Raw genomic sequence first — 23,772 nt, forward strand, 5'->3', positions numbered from 1 at the left:
CAGCAACACTAAACAATAAATTCAGTAATGAGGAGAATATGGAAAGAGCCTGATCATCCCATCACATCCCACTTCAACACTCAGGTTAATATTTTCTTAAAGTTAATGTGGAGTCCAGAGAGAGAAAAGGTAGCTGCTGATAAACTGAGTTAGATTTTACAAATAGAACAAGCATTCTAATAAAGATATTGATGATGAACAGCAAAATCGGTGCTATGAAATGTTAATTAATTGGTCCTAAAACTACCGTAGGCTAGTTGACACTGGTTAGCTTAAACAATGTAGGCTATCATCTATGCCCCGTAACAACTGGTTGCAATTCCATGAGTCTGTTAGAATACTTTTGGAAAAAGCAGAAGGCAACCAAGGAAGAAAGCTCTGGTCAGGTACCAGCATCACCTTTGGGGGTATTTCTTTATGAAAGGGCCTTAGAACTATTTTTTCAAAAGTCAAGGGAAATAAAATGCCAACAGCCAGAATGCAAACTGTGTCAATGACACATTTAACTTAATATTCATTTATTTATTCATTATTGGAATCACTTAGTCCATTACGGGTAAGCTGGAGCCTAACCCAGCATTTAGCAGGTGAGAGGCAGGTACATCCTGAACAAGTCACCAATCCATCGCAGGGCCAACACAGAAAGAGACAGACAACCACTCACACACTCACTCACTCCTAGGGAGAATTTAGAGTCACCAATTAACCTAACATGCATGTCTTTGGATGGTGGGAGGAAGCCAGAAGGAACCCACGCATACAAGGGGAGAACATGCAAACTCCACACAGAAAGGCCACGCCCCCCATTTTCGAACCTCCCCCCAGCTGAAGCTCGAACCAGTGACCTTCTTGCTGTCAGGCTGCGGTGCTAACTACCACACCACCGTGCAGCTTTTACTTAATAGATGTACATATTAGTAAATCATAATTTGCTGTTGTTTATAGTGTCTGTTGTTTTATTGGTCTGTTTTATTAAAAAAAACAAAAAAACAAACAAACATTGGCATCAGTTACAGGAAGAGTGGTATTCAGACTTGACTGATATGTGGTACGTGGTATGATTGATCTGTGCTAATAATTAAATAACATCATTTACAGTTACAGTTATGTCATGATTATCGAATGATACAGGTACTAGCCTTTCTATAAATACTATCGATATTTGGATCAATCCGCCCAATCTTAGTTAAAAAACAGGCTTAGATTTCGCCTCAAGCCTTGTCTGTGCCATGCGTCATGGAGAGGTGGGGGGCGTGGCCGGCCTGACAGACTTGGCATATCGGGCCCTTTAGTCCCTTAATACTCTTACTGGAAACTAAATATAACCTGGTTTCCCCACATTATCTTAAAACAAATCTGGTGGTAGCATAGAACTACATTAGCACTGCTATGTAGCTTCATGCTAACATCAGGGTAATAGCCTTACATAACATTAGTAACTGTACCTGCACAGGCATGAAATGTCTTCCAGAAATCTGCAGCCACATGTCAATATTTTTTAAAGGATGCATAATTAGTAAACTACATTAACTTCAACCTGGTGTAATAATACTGGTCATCCATTCAGGTCTAGAAAGATATTTCTGTCCTACTCCTGCAGTGACCTGTCAATCACCTGAGGTGCCACCTGGGGTGTCCAGTCAGATTTCAGAGGTGGCCAGTGCCACTTCTCTAGCTCCACCCATACATGTTGGGTTAAAAGGGGCTCAACCACAGCAACCCGGACGTCCTGGCTGCCCCCTGGCCCACCCCTAGGGAGCACCAGCCCCTAGGCCACCAAGGCCCCGGATCCGGTCGGACACACAGTCTCCCCCACAATGACCCACCCGACCACCGACCCAGACAAATGCCCAGGGCCGATAGGCCCCCAAGGTCCTCCACCCAGCCCCAGCCCTGACCCCCAAGGAACGACAAGACCCCAGCACCCCTTCCCACTACGTGATGTGACTAATCAGCAGAGGTGTGTTGTAGTAGGAGACATCTAAAACCTGCAGGAAAGTAGCTCACAAGGACCGGAGTTGGAGACCCCTGCTCTAGACTGATGTGATCAAACAAGAGATTTCTGTACTGGTTAATATTGAGATTGTTTTTAGACTTCCAGTTCACTAGAATAGTTTTCTTTGCAATACATAAGGCCGTGAGAACCATGTGTGCTTTGTTAGTGTCTATATTGATGTCACTTACGTCACCCAGTAAACAAAGTTGAGGACATGCAGGAATGCTACATCTGATAAATCCTCACAAACCTTATTCCAGAACTTTTGGACAGGTGCACAGAGCCATAAAGAGTGTAAGTAATCATCTGCTGTGTTACCTGTGCACTGTGTGCAGATATCTGAGTGATTTTAGTCGGTGGACTGATTCTCGTGTTCCTCAAAGTGAAGGAGGCTGGTGCATGGTCGCTGATAGTGATAGGGTGAATCTGTGTCTCTGAAATTTCACTCACCAAAGAGCTGATAACCAGAAAACAATCTAGCCTAGAGTATGAATGGTGAACTGAGGAAAAGAAGGTGTACTCTCTGATATTAGGGTGATAAGACCACCATATATCCCAAAGTCCAAAATCCTCCATATATTGTTTAACAGTGTTTGTGGATTGCCAGTTTCGATGGTTTCCAGCGTTATTAAATCTATCAGCTGAGCTCAGAACCATATTAAAATCCTCTCCTGTGATCAGTGTGCTATCTGCGTGTTCAGAAAGTGATTTGAAGAAAGAGTGAAAGAAGGAGGGATCGTCAACATATGGGCCATATAAGTTAGCTAAGCATAACTTCATATTTTGAATAGATACTTTTACTATGATGAATCTCCCTTCTGGATCTGTAATTACGTTGATTTCTGTGAACGTTACGTTTCTATTTATCAGAATCTGTCTGGAGTTATATAAATCTTTATAAATGAGGATATGGTTTTGCCTCGGAGAGTTTAGAAGCTGAGCAGGAAGATCATGAACACAAAATTAAATTTGACCCAATGGAGATACAGATTTTAGTGGATGAGGCAAATAAAAATATTGTTCCAGCAAAGAAATCGAAACATCTCCAGAATGACTTCAACATGGAAGAGTATTTGCTAAACAGTAAATGAAGTTGGCAAAACCACCAGAACAGCAGATGAGACAAAGAGCCGTTACAAAACAACCTGCTTATAGTAAAACCTCAGCAAGTAAGACAGGTGGGGGCGGCACAGGAGATGCCTCTGACCAGTATTTAGCAACTGGTGCAGCTGACTTACTGTGATGAGCAGATGACTGGATTACTAGAGCTGATTCCAGAGTGGTATGTAAGAAAAAAAATTGTTTTTATTGACGAATTACAACTTTCAGCCCAAGACATATTGATCAAATAAACGTGCCTCCTGTGGCCGCTTTCATTACGCATGAGGTGCCCATTGCAGCGTACACTCTGCAGCTGGTCGGTGCCCTTCAGAGTGATGGAAGATGGGGTGGGGGCGGTGGTGAGGGTTCCCAATGCCAGCAGCCCATCCTGCATTCAACACAGCCATATGTTTCAATAATCTGTGCCTCTAGCGTTCCAAAAATATTTACACACGTGGCAAAGATGTGGTTTCTCTGTTGCCTTTGAGGTGTCTGTGCCTCCTCCTCACCACAATAACTGCAGCTGTTTGTGTGTAAAGTTTGCACCTGCCTTTCAAATGTGTAAAATATACTGTAGTTACAAAATCAGCCAGTGCATCAAGTTTAATGTTTGGTAAATCACATTGCGTGTGCATGTTTGATCTATTTGCATCTGCTCCTTCCAATACTTTGTGCTTTATGGCATGTCGTGTATACATAAAGGGCAAATACACTAAATGGATTAGACGCATTATTTTGTTTTATTTCATTATTTTGTGAGAAATCCTCAGTGCGCCCGGTTAATAAATCAACCGCAACATGTTTTTGTGTGTGCCGCTATGTTTGCACTTGTTTTAGTAAATCAGACCCATTAGGGCCAAGGGGTCATTCAGATGTTGGTTATATTATGTTAAGTAATTGGTGTATGTTAACACAGCACACAAAAAAAGACAAAAACATTTTTTTTCAGATCTATAAAATTCAGTTCTGTTTGTTTGTTTGTTTTTATATTGAACCATGTTTGTTCTGTCTTCTATACATTAATGAGCTGCTTTCAGTTATTACCACGGTTAACTACTGAGTTGAACACTTGAAGTAACCTGCCTTTCATCTTCCTCGTTCAGATGTGAGAAGGTAATGTTTTACTCATCGTAAATGTTGATATTCATGCACATTTTTTGTCCTTCTGGTCTATTTGTGGATCAAATGGAAAAACGTCAGATTAAAGTGGATTTGCAGTGTGAGTGGAGGTTAGGGATATCACTTACCGACATTCATTCAGTGTGAAGGTGTTTCAGCAGCTGTGTACTGTTCAGAGAGCAGCAGCCTTCAAAAGAAAAAAAAATGGAAAAGATTGACAACAATGTGTCAGGGACAGTGATTTCAATGATTGGACACCAGCGCTCTCCCCCTTTGACAGACCTCGATAAAAGGAAACTCTAATTAAATGCAATGTGACAGAAGAACATGAGGCGGGCTCAGAGGATGTGGACAGTAGAGATAAGCCTTCAGCTGATTGACTGTTGCAGTCTGTTTGCTTCCATCACCCACTCTTCTCTCAACACTTTCTGTTACACCAGCTGTGCTGCTCTTTCAATTAGTAATAACAGAAAGCATTCAGCCCACCAACAAACCACATGTTAGTGCTGCTGAACTGTGACAAAAGCATGGACTGAGCAATTAGCCACAACAGCAGCCTCGCCTCACCCCACACTCTCTCAGTACTTTACTGGATTTACTACATTTTACACTTGTTCCTGACAAATCTGGACGAAATCCACTGACCAAATATCACCTTAACGCTCATCAGTTACTACCCTGAGTCTCTGATGGTTAAAGGATTTAAGTTAAATTTCAGATATCTCTTCAGTTGAGTTTGCAGCTGTTTGGAAAATTCATATTCTGATCATCTTCATCTACATTGACATAAATGAGATGATTCATTAATGCTAAGTTTATACTTTATATATATGTGCCAGTTATACAGACAGTAGTTCATGACATGCTTTGTTTAGACTGTGGAGATTCAAGCCTGGCTGTAGCTGAAGGTTAGTTTAGATTGAGGTGAAAGTTAGTGTCTACTACTACTACTACTACTTTCACAACTGTTTTCATGCATCAACTGTCCATGTGTGCTATGCTCACAGGGACTGGCTGAGAAATTCACAGGGATTGGCACACTTGTGTTTTATGGATTTATTTCTTACTGATGGTTTCATGAAAAATTTCCACAACAGCTTTAGACACAATCTGTTGTGTGATACAGCTGATCCAGGCCTGCAGGAGTCCTTCATTTATAAATGTCTGACTTGTTTTTAACATTTACTTGTTCATTTTTCTTTTGTGTGAAAGGCAAATTTGTTTAACCTTTGTACAGTAATGTTGACTTCTGTTAACAACAAACTAGAGGCAGTTCATTCTATGCAATTTTACACTTATACTTTACTTTTACTTTGGGAGCTTAATAATAGTAGAAATTACCCAGTACTTTTTCAAAGTAATTTATTTATTTGGTTGATAAATAATGTAAATGACAAAGAAAGTTTTGTGATTTCAGTAGGAGGTAAAAGAAAAAAAAATTAGAAATAGAAATAAACATGTCCGCTTATCAGTCACATGAAGTAAATGGCTCAAAGTTTCTTCTTTAGTTTTCTTTTATTTTTGTATTTTTCATTGTTCTGATTAATATCAATAAGTTATTTAGGACTGATAAAATGTTAAAAAGAAGGAAGGAAACATCATCTCATGTCTCCTTGATGATCTCCAGCTCCAGTTCTCCTGCTGGGAGGAAACCAGTTCTCAGGAAAACATGTTCTGGTTTCCATGTTGACCTCATATCAGCAATAATCCTCCTTCCACCAGAGTTTCAGTGTTTAGACAAAATGTTTTCAACATTAAAACAGTTTGGCTGTGAGAGTGATGATGATGATGAAGATGAAGATGAAGGATTTATAGGTAATGTTGGTGACTCACCAATTTCCTGCTGCATTCAGGGGCATCAGTTCGTCCCACATCCACACCAACACAGACTATCATTTGGTTGGAAAAAAAAGAGATTTTATGAAGTTTCTCTTCTAAGTTCTGAGGAATTTATAAATTTTCTTTCACAACATCATGAACTCACAGCAAACTCCCATTTATCAGGTTTATTTAACTACAAACTGAAGTCATTTCTGTTCACTAAACTCACCCGAATTAATGAAAACTTAAGGCAATGAATTTGAGTAAAACCAACAAGTTAGATTTTACAGTGTGTTTGTTTTAGTTGTTTTTCTCTCTCTGTCTCTTTCCACTGAAGAACTTCTCCCCTGACTTCCGCATCTCTCCTCATCCTTATTAGAGGCAGTTGCTGAGTTGCATCCGTGGAGGGAACTGCCCAGGACCCAACGTCAGCTCCTTGCAGTTGCCCGGAGACGTGAGTTTCTTCGCCAATGAACTGGCTGTGCCCACCATGGAGTTCGCCTTTGAGCAGACTAAAGTAGAGGAGGTACAGCTAAACCAGTGCTTCTGCTGTTTTCTTTTCCACTTGCCAGAGTAACTGGTAGCTTTTGATGAACACATCTCTGCTTATCCATGATAAAATGTCTTCAGCTTCTGAAGTGTTTTTTATTTCTCCCCCGAAAGGTTAACAATTCAATCTACAACATTTTTTTTTTGCACAGTGAGATGAGATGGAGAAAAAGTTAATCATGGTGGGGACTATCTGGAGACCTATGATGTAAAGTCTAGCAATGTTTATCGTGTTAAGTCTTAGAGCGAGTGTCTGGAAGACAAACGGAGAGAGTTTCAACAACAGGAGGAAAAAGAAAAGCCAAACAGCCAGACAACTTAATGTCTGCTTCTTTGCCTTCTGCAGGTTCTCCTCTAATCTCACACTTGTAGTATTTCTATTTTACTTCACATTGCCACAGACATTTTCTCAGGTGTGGTTCCAGATAAGAATAACACATGTATTTTAGTCTGAAGCATACAAGACCATCACAAAAAGAGTAGTTCTTCCCTTCTGATGCTCTTCAGTTACTTTCTATAACAACACATTCCTGTCATTATTCTGTGTATGTTTGGAAGAAAAGTGGCGTCGCTCATGTTTTAGCAACAGAATAAAAACAGAAGAACACAGTTTCTGACAAATGCTATTAGTCACCATGTGGTACGTTGGGGATGAAGCACCCATCTGCAGCCTATAAGGCCAAAGGCCCGTTTATGTAAGTAAATAACGACGTCCGTTTCAAACGTTGTCATACATCACCAGCAGTGCTGAGTTCAGAGTTCTGAAACAAAGCTCGCACAATTTTTACAGTTGTTCTTATCTTCGTTCTTCCTCTGCTTTTTTTCCCTTTCTGTGCCTTCCGGTTTGCTTTTTTTGCTGGTCACATGTCAGCTTTTCTGCTCAGCACTGCCCCTACGATTGCCAGTGGTATTGCTCCATTTACTGCGACAAGTGATGGATAGCTAAGCTCCCTGAAAATGGACCAAATTACAAACGGAACCGACGCAGAGGACAGACAAACTGTCCGTCTGCATAGCCGTCTTCTGCGTTGAGCATGACTGGGTCTTTATAGTGTCATTTTAGAAGTGAAGATCAGTTTCAAACCCACATTATCAGTCTGTACAAGCCACAAACACATCGCAGATCTTACAAATTATGCATGCCCCTATTTACTTCCATTAAAGATGCAGTATTGGTGTTTGTTGTTCTGCCTTGGAGCAGAAATTTAGAGAATAAGCCCCAATAAAGTCAGCCACCCAAATCTGGAACTTCTGGTTTAGTTTTCAACTTAATTACGGCAAGAGTTCCTTATGATGTTTATCCACCCTCAAGGCTGCTTAGCAACCTGAAAACAAGGTGAAAATTGCAGCGCTGGGCTCATTTAAAAGGAAACACAAAGGCCCCAAAGATACAGATGCATAAAAGTTCGTCCCGGACTCATATATTAACACAGCTTTTCAACTACTGGACTAAACTAAGCTTTGTTTTTGAGGAAACTAAGAAAGACAAACAGGAGAATTAAGACAGGTCAGAGAAAAATAAACCTTTATCTTGACCAGCATTATTCAAATTAACCTACTCTACACATCCTACCTTCTACATGAATGCCTGTTTAAGGTGAGACGGCCTTATATGGGAAACTAACAATTACTTTTCCAGAAGACAAGAAAAACTGGCTGTTCATGGTGAAAAAAAAGATGATGATGCTACCGCATTGCCGTCCAAAAGGTTGCATCACTAGTGAAGATTTTCTTTGACTGCTATTAAAAAAGAACATTAACGATCTTTAAAGACATTTCAGGCTCAACCTGCAAAGACCTGTAAAATAGCCTGTTATTAAATTCCCTTGTTGCCTGATTAACCAGCCAACTGAAGATGATGATGATGAAGACCACGAGCTATCATTATAATCAGTTGCTCTCTCTCTCTCTCTCTCTCTCTCTCTCTCACTCAATATATATATATATATATATATATATATATATAAGGCAAATTTATTTGTATAGCACATTTCATGTACAAGATTATTCAAAGTGTTTTACACAAAACATAAAAACATTACAGCAAGGTGCAGGGGAAGGAAAAAACATACAAGTGCATTAGAAAAACAAAGATTAAAAAAGATAACATTGGTTACATAAAAACAGCAAGAAAAAGCTCAGATAAAGAGATAAAGTTAAAATGTCAGCGTAAAAGAACCAAATGCAGATCTGGATTTCAAAATAAAAACTAGTGAAATACAACAGCAGAGAACCGGTGGGTCTTAATTTAAATAAACTGAGTGTTTCAGCTGATCTGAGGCTTTCTGGGAGTTTATTCCAGACATGTGGAGCATAGAAGCTGAATGCAGCTTCTCCATGTCTGGTTTTGACTCTGGAACTGATAAGAAACTGGATCCAGATGACCTGAGGGTTCTGGTAGGTTCATACTGGGTCAAGAGGTCTCTGATGTATGTTGGCCCTAAACCATTCAGAGCTTTCTAGACCAGCAGCAGAACTTTAAGGTCTATCCTCTGACGGACCGGCGGCCAGTGTAAAGACCTCAGAGCTGGACTGATGTGGTCCACTTTCTTGGTTTTAGTGAGGACTGGAGCAGCAGAGTTCTGGATCAGCTGCAGGTGTCTGACTGATGTTTTAGGTAGAACCTGTAAAAACTCTGTTACAATAATCAAGCTGACTAAAGATAGAAGCTGGACTAGTTTTTCCAGGTCCTGCTGAGACATCAGATCTTTTACTCTTGATATGTTCTTAAGCTGATAGTAGGCTGACTTTGTAATTCCCTTAATGTGTTTTTCAAAGTTAAGGTCTGAGTCCATCCGTACACCCAGATTTCTGGCCTGGTTGGTGGTTTTTAGGTCTGAGTCCATCCGTACACCCAGATTTCTGGCCTGGTTGGTGGTTTTTAGGTCTGAGTCCATCACTACACCCAGATTTCTGGCCTGGTTGGTGGTTTTTAGGTCTGAGTCCATCACTACACCCAGATTTCTGGCCTGGTTGGTGGTTTTTAGGTCTGAGTCCATCACTGCACCCAGATTTCTGGCCTGGTTGGTGGTTTTTAGGTGTATAGACTGAAGCTCTGTGGTGACCTTTAATCGTTTCTCTTTGGCTCCAAAAACCATCACCTCAGTTTTGTTTTTGTTTAACTGAAGAAAGTTTAGACACATCCAGTCATTAATCTCCTCAATGCATTTACCAAGAGCCTGTACGGGGCCTCGGTCTCCTGGTGACATTGTAATATGTATCTGAGTGTCATCTGCGTAGCTATGGTAACTAATGTTGTTTTTCCTCATGACCTGTGCCAGTGGGAGCATGTCGATGTTAAACAGAAGAGGCCCCAGGATGGAACCTTGGGGAACTCCACATGTAATTCTTATCTGCTCAGATGTAAAATTACCTATTGATATAAAGTACTTTCTATTCTCTAAATAAGATTTAAACCAGAGTAGTGCAGTGCCAGAGAGGCCCACCCAGTTCTCCAGTCGTTTAAGTAATATATTGTGGTCAACTGTATCAAAGGCAGCACTGAGGTCCAGTAAGACTAAGATTGACATTTTTCCATTGTAGCATTAGGCCCCAAGACTTTGGTATCATCCAGAGTCTGCTCTTCCTATCTACATGTTTTATGACCCAGAGGAAATTCCTGTTCACCACCAGATGGACAATTGTTGACCTAACACTGAGTTCCCAGTCTACAGTAACTTTGCATTCAGAGGAGACTTGATTGGCCATCTGACCTGAAAACTCTAACACATTAACTTCAAAAAGAAGAAACACTCTTAAGCTGAGTTAATTCAGGGCCGAGTGTCAGCCGTACCAGGAAACATCTCAAACCTTTAGGTGATTAACAACATTTAAGGCCCTCTTCCCCAGACATTCGCACATGTAAATCAACCTGAGATGGACCTTAAGACGCCAGACCACATTCTTTCCACAGATGGACTTTGTCAATAAGTGTCAGAAATAACAACCCTTTTCTTACAGGACTGTTTAACCTATAGTCTTCAAATTGCCTTTAATGATTGAATTTGTGTAATAATGCATGTTTAAAATGATCCCACATCTTAGGAAAGTACAAATGGTAACTTTGAATGGATTCTCTGCGATGTACGGTCACAAAGTTACAATTCAAGGGATTCTTGCCACGGATCAACATCCCCTCCTGCTGGCCGTTTGAAGGTTTGCTATCGGGATCCCAAACCAAACTTTAAAACAGTTTACAGAAACTTTTATCCATAAATATCCATAACAGAACTGATAGTGTGTGATTGTAAATGTGAACTTCATTTACAGGTAACGGATTGCCCAAGTATATCTGCGTTTTATTGATGAAATGGTATAAATCTGTTTATATCTCATGGATAATTAACCGCCTGTAATAACTGGAAGTTGTGTGTGTTTATCTCTCAAACAGGATATTCATCTGTTTTATGAAATGTGTTCTATAAGTGTACTTTCTGTTTGAACTGGCATATGGGAAAATAAGTTTATTCTTACATCCACAGTTATTAAGCGTCTAGGCCTTTGTATGTAAATTAAGTTCAACCGCGCCAATATTCGACACTGCGATTGGCCTAACTACGCCAAACCCCGCCTTAGCCAGAGAATATTACCAGAAACTCAGAGATTTCAATTGGGAGTTAAGAAAAGAGTTTACAGGAGAACGAGTTAAGAAGAAGGAGAAAAGAATAGGTACCTATTAAACTGATCTGTACGAGAAACAAATCCATGGAATAAGTCTTAGAACGTTCAACTTCGTTTTGTCTTTTGTTAGTGTTATTCGTTAATGTTTTTAATCATTTTTGCTCAAAGCAGCCAAACCCGTTGCTACGCAACCAAGATATACAACTTTTGTATCCAGCGCGAGAGATATTCTAACTTGTTGCATTTTTGATTGTTTTCCTTTTTGAGAAGAACTTTGGGGAAGTCAGCCCAAAGTTCAGTTTTTCAGAGCCAATCTCCGCCAGAAGCGTTCTGATCCATAACGCTCAATTGTGGACAATTCCAACAACAAGGCTCTGATTACTGTTCCAAGCCTCTGGAACCACACCAGCTAATTGCCACCGCTGTGCCAGTGGAGCGTGGGAATCAACCCGGTTCGTCTTGGAAGCTGATACAAACCATTGCTGACGGGCTGTCTTCTGCCGGGTACCAGACGACATCAGGGATACTTCCACCTTGACACCGTACCCGAACCCCGCTTGTAGGCCCTACCGCCTGCTCCAAGTAAGACCGAACCGAGCCTCCTACTGGGTCTAGCTGGTGTCTTTGAAACGTTGAGTTTTATTCACTCTCCACTCCAAAATTTATTTAGTCATTCCTTTAATTCAATTGACTATTCTAAATTGTCTTCCTAAATTCCCGTCTACTTCACTAGGTTCCGACTAGAATTAAAGGTTACTCATTAGTTAGTTTATTTTCCCATATTCCAAACTGCGTAAGATACAGATATCAATTTCTTTATAATCCCTGATTTAATTTGATTGTCTTTTTACCCTTGTTTATTTCATTGTGTTGCTTTCTTTCTACTGTCTTTTAAGCTGGTTTACCCTCCCGGCGCAACAGAAGGCCGGCAGTGTCTCTAAAGCGATGTTGATCATTTCATAATTTCTGACATTGATTTATCCTTGCTGTTAATTGATTATTGATGGTAAATTGTTACATTTTGAAAGTTAGAATCGTTTCCGTGGTTAATTTTGGATGGAATCAAGGTCCCTTCAGACATTGAATTCGTCACTTCAGATATGAGAGTTAGACTGAATTAAAATCAATTTTATTGCAACCCTGCTCACGGTTTTCTCTTCTGGACCGTGCATTATTCAATGATTATACAGAAGAGTGGTGCCCCAATTCGAGAAAAATCACAGTCATAATTTTCATTGGTTTGATATTAATTTCTACCGCCGAGGTCTATATTAATATCGAGGCATTACGCTACACCATCGTCTGTATTCAAACATATGTCATTAATAACTTTGGTCAGAGCATCTCAGTGCTGTGGTGCCGTCTAAAACCTGACTGGAAGACATCGTAGCAGTTGTTTGTGTTAAAAAGTTGTTTAGCTGATGAAAAACAGCTTTTTCGATTATCTTACTTAGAAAAGGAAGATTTGAAATCAGCCTGTAGTTGCTCATTTGTGTCATGTCTATATTGTCTCTTTTTAGCAGCCGTTTGATTACAGCTGTTTTTAAAAGTTCTGGGAAGACGCCCGAAATTAAAGATAAGTTAACAATCTGTAACAGATCTGGCTCCAGAGTCTTTGAAACCTTTTTGAAGAAACCTGTGGACAGGATGTCCAAGCAGCAAGAGGAGGGGTTCAGCTGACGTAAGATTTCTCTCAGATCTTTGCTTTTAATGGGATTAAACTGTGTCATGGTGCTTAAACTGGTTTTCAATGGACACAGTATGTCTGTTGAACCTGCTGTTGATAAACCAACTGCTTGTCTGATATTTTGGATTTTTTCTGTGAAGAATTTGGCGAACTCATTGCAGGCCTTGGTGGAATAAAGTTCAGGTGCTGTTGACACAGGAGGGTTTGTTAACCTGTCAACAACAGCGAAACGGATCCGAGCTTTATGACAGTTTTTGCTAATACCGTCAGAGAAATAGGACTTTCTTGCATTCCTCAGTTGTAGATTATAAGAGTGAAGTTTCTCTTTATACATGTCATAATGAACCTGTAGATTTGTTTTTCTCCATCTGCGCTCGGCTTTCCGACATTTTCTTTTTCCATGCTTTACCAGTGTGGAATTTCTCCCTGGAGACTTTTTTCTTTCCAGAGACAACTTTCACATTAATAGGAGCAATGGTATCCATAATACTTAACATTTTAGCATTAAAACTAGTGACAAGCTCATTGGCTGAACCCCCTGATAGGGCAGGTGTTAAAGAGAAGACCTGGTTAAACATCCCAGTCGTGTTTTTAGTTATGCACCTCTGCTGAGAAATTTGTGTGAACAGGAATCGTACTCTCAAAGAAAACACAGTAATGATCAGATAGGCCCACATCACACACAGTAACTTTAGAAAAGTTCAAACCCTTTGAGATCAGTAAATCTAGAGTGTGTCCTTTAGTGTGTGTGGCCCCTGTTATATGCTGAGTCCGCCCAAAGTTGTCCAGACTGTTACTCAGGTCTTTAGTCCCCTTATCCTGAGGGTTGTCTACATGGATGTTAAAAATCACCAACAATAATTACACAGTCACAGTCTACACAGATTAAAATAGCAGTTCATTAAACTCATCATGAAATCCTGCGTAGTACCCTGGTGGGCAGTATATATTCAGAAACACTGATCTATTTTTAGCTTTTAGCTGAAGAGCCACATATTCAAACGAAGTAAAATTTCCAAAACATAACTGCTTACATTGAAATGATTCATTAAATAAAACTGCAACCCCCCCTCCTCTCCTGTTCAGTCTGGCCTCACTGATAAAACTAAAGTTGGGAGGGGTTAATTCTATAAGAGCAGCTGCTCTGTTATTCTGGCCTAACCAAGTTTCTTTTAAAAACATAAAATCACAGGTATGTTCAGTGACAAAATCATTAATTAAAAATGTTTTCCCTGCTAATGACCTAACATTTAATAAAGCTACTGGATGGTGTAGACTTGTTTACCCCATGTTTAGGCACACGCTGTGGCTCACAGGGTATGTTAACACTACTCAGAAACATTTTAGAAAGCAGCTCTCTGTGTTCTGACCGAGCTACTTTTCTCTTTCTGTTACCAAACAGTACAGATATTTTTTGAACCTTCTAATAAACAGGGATCCAGCTTGTCTGGGCAACAATGACCTGTTTGGGGTTTGGTGGGGCGAAGCATCGCCATCCTGGTTTTTTGGTGCTGTTGAGTGGATTGCGGGCAAATAAAGCTCCATCCTCTTGCCTTCACTGATAACTCTATTTTTCAAGGCAGAGTGAGGACAGATGCAGCTCCTCCTCTGGGTTTCCACTGGATTTTGTTTGGTCTATCTTATGAGATAACTCCTTTTGTATCTCAGTCTTGGCACTGAATGCAGAGGGATGACGCAGGAAGTGGAAAAGGTTGGAGGTGAAAAGATTCATACCTGACTTGTTCATATCTATTTGCCTTTTAAAGATGTCTGCGTTCCCAAAAGATGTAAAAATTATTAATAAAATGCAGTTTGTTGTAATCACATGCCGAAATAAGCCAACTATTTTGTGCCAGTAATCTACTGAATCTTTCCTCTCCTCTTCTGATGGGGAGCACAGGTCCACTGATAAAAACAGCTGCTTTCAGAGAGCTCGCTGTGTTTAACAGTCCAGTAAAGTCTTGCTTCAGAACCTCAGATTTTTGCTTGGACACATGTCATCCTGTATGTAGAACCATGTTTCTCACATCTGGGTAATCAGCCACGGCTTTCAGAATTCTCTCCTGCTTGTCACTGATCAGAACTTTAGGAAAGCAAAGGACTTTGGTGTTCTTTCCACACATCCACTGAACATCATTTACAGTAGAATCACCAATAATCAGAGTTTCAGGCCCAGCCTTTAGCTTTCCCTGAGGACTTTTCCTTTCTGACCTGCTTTTAGTCCTCACCTCGCAGTCCTGGGGTAGATGGTCATCCAATGAAGATCCCACGTCATCTGATAGTGGAGCAAATCTGTTCTGTAGTTCCACATTCAGGCGCTTTGGAGTTTTGTTGTTAACCTCCCCAGTCTGGGTTGTCCAGTCCTGTTTCCTACCATGTAGAGGGGTAGAAGAGGTCCTTTGTTTTGTAGGGAGTGTAGGCCAGTCAGTCTCATCATAGACTTCTGCTGGCTGTGCCTGGCCCGTGGTATGTAATCCTCCCTTTTCCAGAAGACATGATTTACTTTTTAGTTTTGCACCAAGATATTTCCAGGGAGGATTTTTACCTGATGATTTATTGTAATTTATTTATTTATTTATCTGTGCTTTTTGCCATCTGTTAGCTTGCTCACCTCCACTGTTGTGGATAGATAGATAGATAGATAGATAGATAGATAGATAGATAGATAGATAGATAGATAGATAGATAGATAGATAGATAGATAGATAGATAGATAGATTGACTCATCCATGAAGTTTGTGGAAGTTCACGGATCAACCGCTGACAATGAGACAGACACAAGAGCTCTTTCAACACAAGTATAACAGGATAATAATAATAATAATAATAATAATAATAATAATTCTTTCATTTCATCCAATGAAAGAGAAAACATTTTTAAAATGATATCTGGCTCCCGTTTTTTTGCAGGATATCATTAATTAATAATAAGGAGTTATCTCCTCCTCTGGCCTTTTCCCCTTCCAAAAAGTCAGTACATTGATTATATTTTGTAACCAGTATATTTTGAATCCATTAGTAAATGGATGAACCTCCGGTTAGCTCGGTGCAGCTCTGGAATCAGCAGAGTGGAACTGAATAAATCTGGCTTTTATCTGTGGAGAGAAACAAGCTACATTAATCTGTTATCTCCACCAAAATATTCACTAAACTTGTATGTTCTTCTCCCTTTTTCCTTCTAATGATGACATATCTTCTTATCCTTCCATTCTGTCATTACAGATGTTATATTTTAAAGTTTTTACCCAGTATGTGTTTCAGCAAATCCTGCATGAGTCACATCCTCCCACACACTGAGCACAGATGGTGGCCTTCTTTAGCCACCCCACCATTAACATATTCAGCGTTGTCATGGTGAAGAGCACATTTTTAGGAAGAGTAAAAATCAGGTGTGTTGTGTGTGTAATCCCTTCGGGTCGTTGTAGGTACTCGTTTTTTTCTTGTTTGGTTTAGAACAATGGAACCTGAGCGTGTTTTAGTATCAATGTGTCATAGTGCAAAAACAAAAGATGGGATTTAAGTCTGATCTGATCACTAGTAGACAGGTCTTCCACTAACGATCTAATCACTAGTGGACAGGTCTTCCACTAACGATCTGATCACTAGTGGACAGGTCTTCCACAACTGCATGACTAGACTTGGGCCTAGCTGAGGTAAGCTATCACAAGATCCACAGAATTAGTAGAGGGTGCTTCTTTGAGTTTGTGGGTGAGTGACTTGCTGCAACTGCAGGTCGTCTGGATAAATGTGGGTAAGAAGCATCTGTATAAGCATCTGCACCATCGTTTGTTGTACAGCATCCCACACAGGGTTTCTTAGAGGTTGCTGAAAGGCAAAATTAGTAGCATTGACACCTGGTGTTTCAAATCAGAACTGCAATCGAAAGAGAAAAACACAGCTAGCGTAGAACGGAGAATGTAGCGCCAGCAAACATCATGATGATGAGCAATGCTAGTGCTAATTTCACGTGCTAATTTACGTTAGCATAAAATAGAGTGTAAACAAAAGCTACATTAATCAATAAATGCCACGCACCTGCAGTTTTTCCTTATTCTCACTTAATAAATTAATTTGATAGTAATTTCATAAGTTTTTAAGGACAAACACACTTGGCCCAAACAGCATTACATTTGTTGTTGTAAACTAACAGGCCACCAATTTACTCCACTAATACATCCATACAGTCACACAAATTCATTTAATGGGTGCCGAGAAATAAACTAGACAAAATTTTTGTAAATCAAGATAAAATTTTCAGTTAATTTAAGCAAAATTCTGGTGTTTACCTGTCGAGAATAAAACTTTGCCAGCTCTGCATCTGTCTTGAAATTAATTTTGATCTCTCAGACTTCTCCACCTTTCAAAAGATTCTTTTTAGCAGGATGCCAATGCTTTTTAGGTTTTTCTGAAACTATTTCTGGTCTGACAGAATGTGAAAAAAAATCCAGGAAATCACATTGTCTGATTTTTAAACACTTTATTTGTAAATTCTTGTGTAAAATAAGTATTTGGCGCGTACAACAAGCAAGAACTGTTAACTCTTCTTTAAGAAGCTCTTCTATCTTCCATTCATTACCTGTATTAATGCCACCTGTTTGAAGTCGTTATCTGTAAGTCAGACTCCAATCTCCACCATGACAGGACCAGAGAACTGTCCCATGACACCAGGGACAAATCTGTAGACCTACACAAGGCTGGGATGAGCCGGTCTACAACAGGCAAGCAGCTCAGTGAGAAGAAATCAACTGTTGGGCCAATTATTAGAAAATGGACGAAACACAAGATCACTGACAATCTGGGGCCCCATGCAAGATCTGACCTCGTGGGGTACAAATGATCTTGAGAATGGTGAGGAGTCAGTCCAGAACTACACGGGGGGAACTGGTTCATGACCTGAAGAGAGCTGGGACCACAGTCACACAGGTTACGCTTAGTAACACACTACGCCGTGATGGATTAAAATCCTCCATCGCCCGAAGGGTCCCCCTGTTTCAGCCAGCACATGTCCAGGCCCATCTAAAGTTTTCCAGTGACCATTTGGATGATCCAGAGGAGGACTGGAAGAATGTCATGTGGTCAGATGAGACCAAAATAGAACTTTTTGGTATAAACTCCACTCGCCGTGTTTAAGGGAAGGAAGAATGCTGAGTTGCATCCCAAGAACACGACACCCACTGTGAAGCACGGAGGTGGAAACATCATGCTTTGGGGTGGCTTTTCTCCAAAGGGGACAGGACGACTGATCTGTATTGAAGACAGGATGAATGGGGCCATGTATCGTGAGATTTTGAGGCAAAAACATCCTTCCATCAGTGAGAGCAATGAAGATGAAACGTGGCTGGGTCTTCGAGCATGACAATGATCCCAACACACCGGCCGGGCAACTAAGGAGTGACTCCGGAAGAAGCATTTCAACGTCCTGGAGTGACCTAGCCAGTCTCCAGACCTCAACCCCATTGAAAATCTGTGGAGGGAGTTAAACGTCCATGTTGCCCAGTGACAGCCCCAAAACATCACAGCTAGTATGTGCAAACCTCTGTCACTGCCAACCCAAGTTACATTACAAAGTACTGAGCTGAACTTTTGCTATTGGCCAAATATTTATTTTCTACACCTATATAGCTAACTGCACTCCATGAGCACCTGGCAGCACAAATGACCCAGCTGCTTAAGGATGGGACCCACCCTGAATGGCTAACTAAAGGCCGGACAATCCTGATCCAGCAGGATCCCCTGAAGGGAACAGTTCCATCCAACTATCGGCCAATAACCTGTCTCCCCACCACATGGAAGCACATGTCAGGCATCATAGCAGCTAAGATAAGTGGGCACATGGATCAATACATGAGCCCAGCACTGAAGGGCATTGGTAAAAAATACCAGAGGAGCAAAACACCAGATAGAACAGTCGCTCGGGACTGCAGAACCAGGAATACCAATCTGTGCACTGCCTGGATTGATTACAAGAAAGCCTATGTATCAATGCCACACACATGGACCATGGAATGCTTGGAAATGTATAACATCAACAGGACTCTAAAACCCTTCATTGCAAACTCAATGCGGCAGTGGAAGATCACCCTTGAGGCCAACTGCAAGCCAATTGCACAAGTGTTCATCAAATGTGGCAAATACCAAGGAGATGCCCTGTCCCCTGTGCTGTTCTGCATAGGTCTGAACCTCCTCAGCCAAATAATCACCAAGACTGGCTATGAATACTGACTCAGGAATGGGTCCACCATCAGTCACCTCCTCTACATGGATGACATTAAGCTGTATGCCAAGAGCGAGCGAGACATTGACTCAATGATCCACACAACCAGGATCTACAGGAATGACATCGGAATGTCATTCGGGCTTGAGAAGTGTGGACGGATGGTGACAAAGAGAGGGAAGGTAGGCCACACAGAAGAGGTCTCTCACTCAGACGGCAGAATAGCAGACATTGAGGACAGCTACAAGTACCTTGGAATCCCACAAGCAAATGGCAGCCTTGAACAGGCCACAAGAAAAGCAGCCCCAGCCAAATACCTCCAACGAGTAAGGCAAGTCCTAAGAGGTCAGCTCAATGGCAAGAACAAGGTCCGGGCAATTAACAGCTATGCCCTGCCGGTTGTCCCTGCGGGAATAATAAGCTGGCCAAAGGAAGAGATTCCGACCTCAGATGTGAAAACATGAAAGCTCCTGACCATGCATGGAGGGTTCCACTCCAAATCCAGCACCCTGAGTCTGTACACTAAGCGCAAGAAAGGAGGCAGAGGACTAGTGAGTGTCAGAACCACTATCCAGGATAAAACATCCAACATCCTTGAATACATCAGGAAGATGGCCTCAACGGACGAAGTGCTCGGTGAATGTCTGAGGCAGTGGAAAACAGATCATGTGGTGATGGAGGAACCGTCATGGGAGGAAAAGCCCCTCCATGGGATGTACCACCGACAGATAACTGAAGTGGCTGATATTGAGAAATCCTGCCAGTGGCTAGAAGGGGCTGGACTGAAAGAGAGCACAGAGGCCCTGATCATAGCTGCACAGGAGCAGGTCTTGAGCACCAGAGCAATAGAGGCCCAGATCTACCATACAAGACAAGACCCCAGGTATAGACTGTGCAAAGAGGCCCCTGAGACAATCCAGCACACAACTGCAGGGTGTAAGATGCTGGCAGGGAAAGCTTACAAGGAGCGTCATAACCAAGTGGCTGGTATAGTGTACAGGAACATCTGTGTGGAGTACAGACTGGAAGCCCCGAGGTCAAGGTGGGAAACACCTCCGAAGGTGGTAGAAAATAACCGAGCTAAGATCCTGTGGGACTTCCAGATCCAGACCGACAAAATGGTAATGGCAAACCAGCCGGACATTGTGGTGATGGACAAACAGCAGAAGAAAGCCGTTGTGGTTGACATTGCAATACCAAGCGATTGTAACATCAGGAAAAAGGAACATGAGAAACTGGAGAAATACCAAGGCCTGAAAGAAGAACTTGAGAAGGCCTGGGAAGTGAAGGCAACAGTGGTGCCCGTGGTCCTCGGAGCACTCGGGGCAGTAACCCCCAAACTGGAAGAGTGGCTACAGCAGATCCCAGGACAAACCTCAGACATCTCAGTCCAGAAGAGTGCAGTCCTAGGGACAGCAAAGATACTGCGCAGAACCCTCAAGCTCCCAGGCCTCCAGTAGAGGACCCGAGCTTGGATGGATGAGAGACCGCCCACGGAGGGCGAGGGGACTTTTTTTTAAATATATATCTAATTCATGCCTTTCCACAATATTTTCATGTTTATAAAACAGAAACAAGCTGCATATTTTACTTTGCACTGATGGCATAGACAGTCTGTAGATTCCATAAGCCTGCCAACTTCCTGAAGGCAGAAACCTGGGAGGTACAGAAACAGCAGACCTGCACAGAAAATGTTGAGGTGAATTTTAAGTATGTGCATGGCATCAGCCGCCTGGGCACCTACTGGAGCAACTTCTGCATGCTTTACAGTGTTTCAGAATGCACGTTATTGTTGATGCACTGTGTTTGTACTTGTCTCCATTCATCCCTGCATGCAGAGCAGAGTTTTTGTGCTGGTAATGTGTTGTGAAACCACCAGATGTTTCGGACAGTAGAAGTGTTCCCTCTTGAACATTTCTTCTGGTAGAACATCTGTTTCGTTTCTTATTCAGTGACACTTTTCTCCTCTTTGTGATCGTGAAGCTTCCCACGTTGTGTGATCATCCTCTGGAAATAATTTCTTAAGTTTGTCCTTTTAAGTTTGCACGACTGCTTTTCATTGCCCAAAGTATCACTGATATATTCATTAAAACTTCTGTTTGATAGATTTCCAAATCAAACTTTTTTTGTGCACAATAACTGGCCACAGCTTATGTTTCTGTGGAACAAAATGATGTTGTGAGGCCTGTTAGGCTTCATAACATGTTAATCATTGGATGTGAAGTAGTGCAAAGCATTTAAAACTCCTCCTTCAGTCTATCTTTCCTCTCGGCTGTGTAAAAGTATCTGGAAGAAGAAAATTCTGTGCTGTTGGTGCTATGCGGGGGAGTCATCTCTGACATGTGTCATCGGGCAGAAGCATGGCTTTGGGGATCTGGAGGAAGACTGAGGTGTGAGATGAATATCTGACATCTCCTCAGCTTCGACTTTGCAGCTCCGTGGTATAAGCAACCTTCAGGTTCAGGTAGGGACAGAGACATACTGAGTCAGAGAGCTAGATCTAGACTATTTTGTTTAGACTGGAGGCTATTCCTTCCGATCTCTGCAGATAATTATAGTCCTCCACAAAAGTAGGACAAAGGCTGCTTTTGCAAATTGGTTTCAAGACTCTGACTAGTGGCAGCCAACATTTTAACTTTGTTAGTGTGTCTGTGTGGTGTTTCTTTTATGCTAGACCAGGGGTTCTCAAGCTTTTTGGAGTGTGCAAGTTCATGCTTCTCATAAACTAATTTCAAGTTCAGTCTCACAGGATAAAAAACATCGTCCACATCCAGAGTTTTTAACTGGTTTAAAGTTCAGTTTATTTCAATGTTTTCAGGTTGGAAGCGAGAATGAGAGACTAGACTTGAAAGAGAAAAGAAACTGTAGTGCTGTGTGTGGACCTATAGTAGACCCTAAATTCTGTCACATAAATGGGCAGATGGGTGGACAAGGGACAAAAACTGGATTTTTGTTTTATTGAGCTGAATAACTTCTGTCAGTGTACAGAGGGACATTTTTCTCAAATGCTTTTTTCAGCTTTCCTCTTCCCCAAAAACTAGAGCAAAAATGAAATGCTGCAATGTACTGAAATATGGCTTAGACAGCCTAAGAAACAAGCTGTGGTTTCATGCTGCACTTTAACAACATAAAAATCCTTTGGAACCCCAGGATGCTTCTTTATCTTTATCAACTGCATCACTCCTGTAGAGGAAAGTGTTTCTTTGTATTTGAATGTCAACACTTTCCCAAACTCTGAGTAAATAGACCTGAGAAAGAATAATGTGTTCTTCTGTCACTTGGAATAGAATTAACTAGAGTAGCTAAGATAAAACATGCTCCATCCACCAGCTGCTGGGAAATCACAGTGATCTGGGGTGTTTGGGGCTGTTGCATGGGGGTCTTGTCCTTTCATAATGGCTTTTTTATTTATTGTCAAGGATTTGCAGAAGTTTTCTCACAGTGGGCGGATGCAGGTAAAAATCCCGTAAATAATCATAAGCAGACAAAGTTCAAGTTCTTAATGTGAGAATATGTTTTCACATGGTTCTATGCTCCACAGTCCGAGAGGAGCATGTTTGTCTCCAGGAGCAGCGGCTGCAGGTGTTTCAGGGAAGGTCCTTTGAATTTTAGCTGCAACTTTCAGAAGACGTTTTCAAGTTTTCATGTCATCGATCCAGGCAACGTTCTCTGAGCATCACAGCCAACTTCCCCAGAACCTTCAGCCTGTTAGTTGTGCAGCTCTGCAGCTGGAACAGCCTCTCAGTTACTGATCCACAGCAAACAGGAAACAGTCATCAGTGATCGTGTGATATTTCAGCTAAAAGAGCAACAGGCTGAAGGTCCTGTACAGCCAGGCAGGCTGCACAGCTGAGGCTGCACTAACAACCTGTGACCTGCTCAGTGTTGACTGACCAATAGATGAAGATCTGCCACAAGGACACGCCCCCTCATTTACATAACGAAGCACAAATGCAGACAAGTCCAAACATGAGACAGAGAAATGAATAAACTTGGAAAATTAAATAGAGGAAGAAAGTGCAAGACTGGAAATAATGAGGCCGTAAATATGACGGTGAATAAAACAATTTCAATAAATAAATAAAATGTCAGATGAAAATAAAATAGACAAATAGTTTTGGGAATAAGAAAATGTCAAAGGAAAATAATACAGAAATAAATATAGGCATAACAATAAAGGAGGGGAAAAAATCACACAATAAATAAATAAACTGAATTGAAAATGAAATTTTAATACTGAGTTAAACAGTTGTACATGACAAAAGAAATTTAAATTTGTGTCATGTTTTATAGATTTCGTAATGAAAAAACTTGTTAAATTTTTAGTATAATTTATGGGCACATCAGTTTGTTTATTGAGAGATTTTTATATTTCTGTATTTCCTTTTAATTTTGGCTCTGGTTCTGGTTTTGTGGTGGGGATAACTCTGGTTCTAGTTTTGTGCTGAGGATACCTCTGGTTCTGGTTTTGTGCTGGGGATAACTCTGGTTCTGGTTTTGTGCTGGGGATAACTCTGGTTCTAGTTTTGTGCTGAGGATACCTCTGGTTCTGGTTTTGTGCTGGGGATAACTCTGGTTCTGGTTTTGTGCTGAGGATACCTCTGGTTCTGGTTTTGTGCTGGGGATAACTCTGGTTCTGGTTTTGTGCTGGGGATACCTCTGGTT

General features: G+C 41.2%; 1 protein-coding gene and 1 long non-coding RNA gene across 3 annotated transcripts in view; one reads left to right on the plus strand and one right to left on the minus strand.

Annotated features, from left to right (window-relative positions):
* Positions 1–23,772, plus strand: part of LOC121652648 (inactive N-acetylated-alpha-linked acidic dipeptidase-like protein 2) — a 613,163-nt gene that overhangs the window by 459,139 nt on the left and 130,252 nt on the right. For both annotated transcript variants that reach the window (XM_042005529.1, XM_042005530.1), the window contains one exon: positions 6,417–6,563. In XM_042005529.1, coding sequence (XP_041861463.1) covers positions 6,417–6,563 — 147 coding nt within the window. The remainder of the gene's footprint in view (positions 1–6,416; positions 6,564–23,772) is intronic.
* On the minus strand, positions 1,367–17,568 carry LOC121652652. The gene is made up of 3 exons (XR_006012664.1): positions 17,559–17,568; positions 13,685–13,689; positions 1,367–1,445 (listed from the first exon to the last, which is right to left on the minus strand). It is a non-coding gene; the product is annotated as an uncharacterized LOC121652652 (long non-coding RNA).

The sequence above is a fragment of the Melanotaenia boesemani genome, chromosome 14 (genome assembly GCF_017639745.1).
Source record: "Melanotaenia boesemani isolate fMelBoe1 chromosome 14, fMelBoe1.pri, whole genome shotgun sequence".
Lineage (NCBI taxonomy): Eukaryota > Metazoa > Chordata > Actinopteri > Atheriniformes > Melanotaeniidae > Melanotaenia > Melanotaenia boesemani.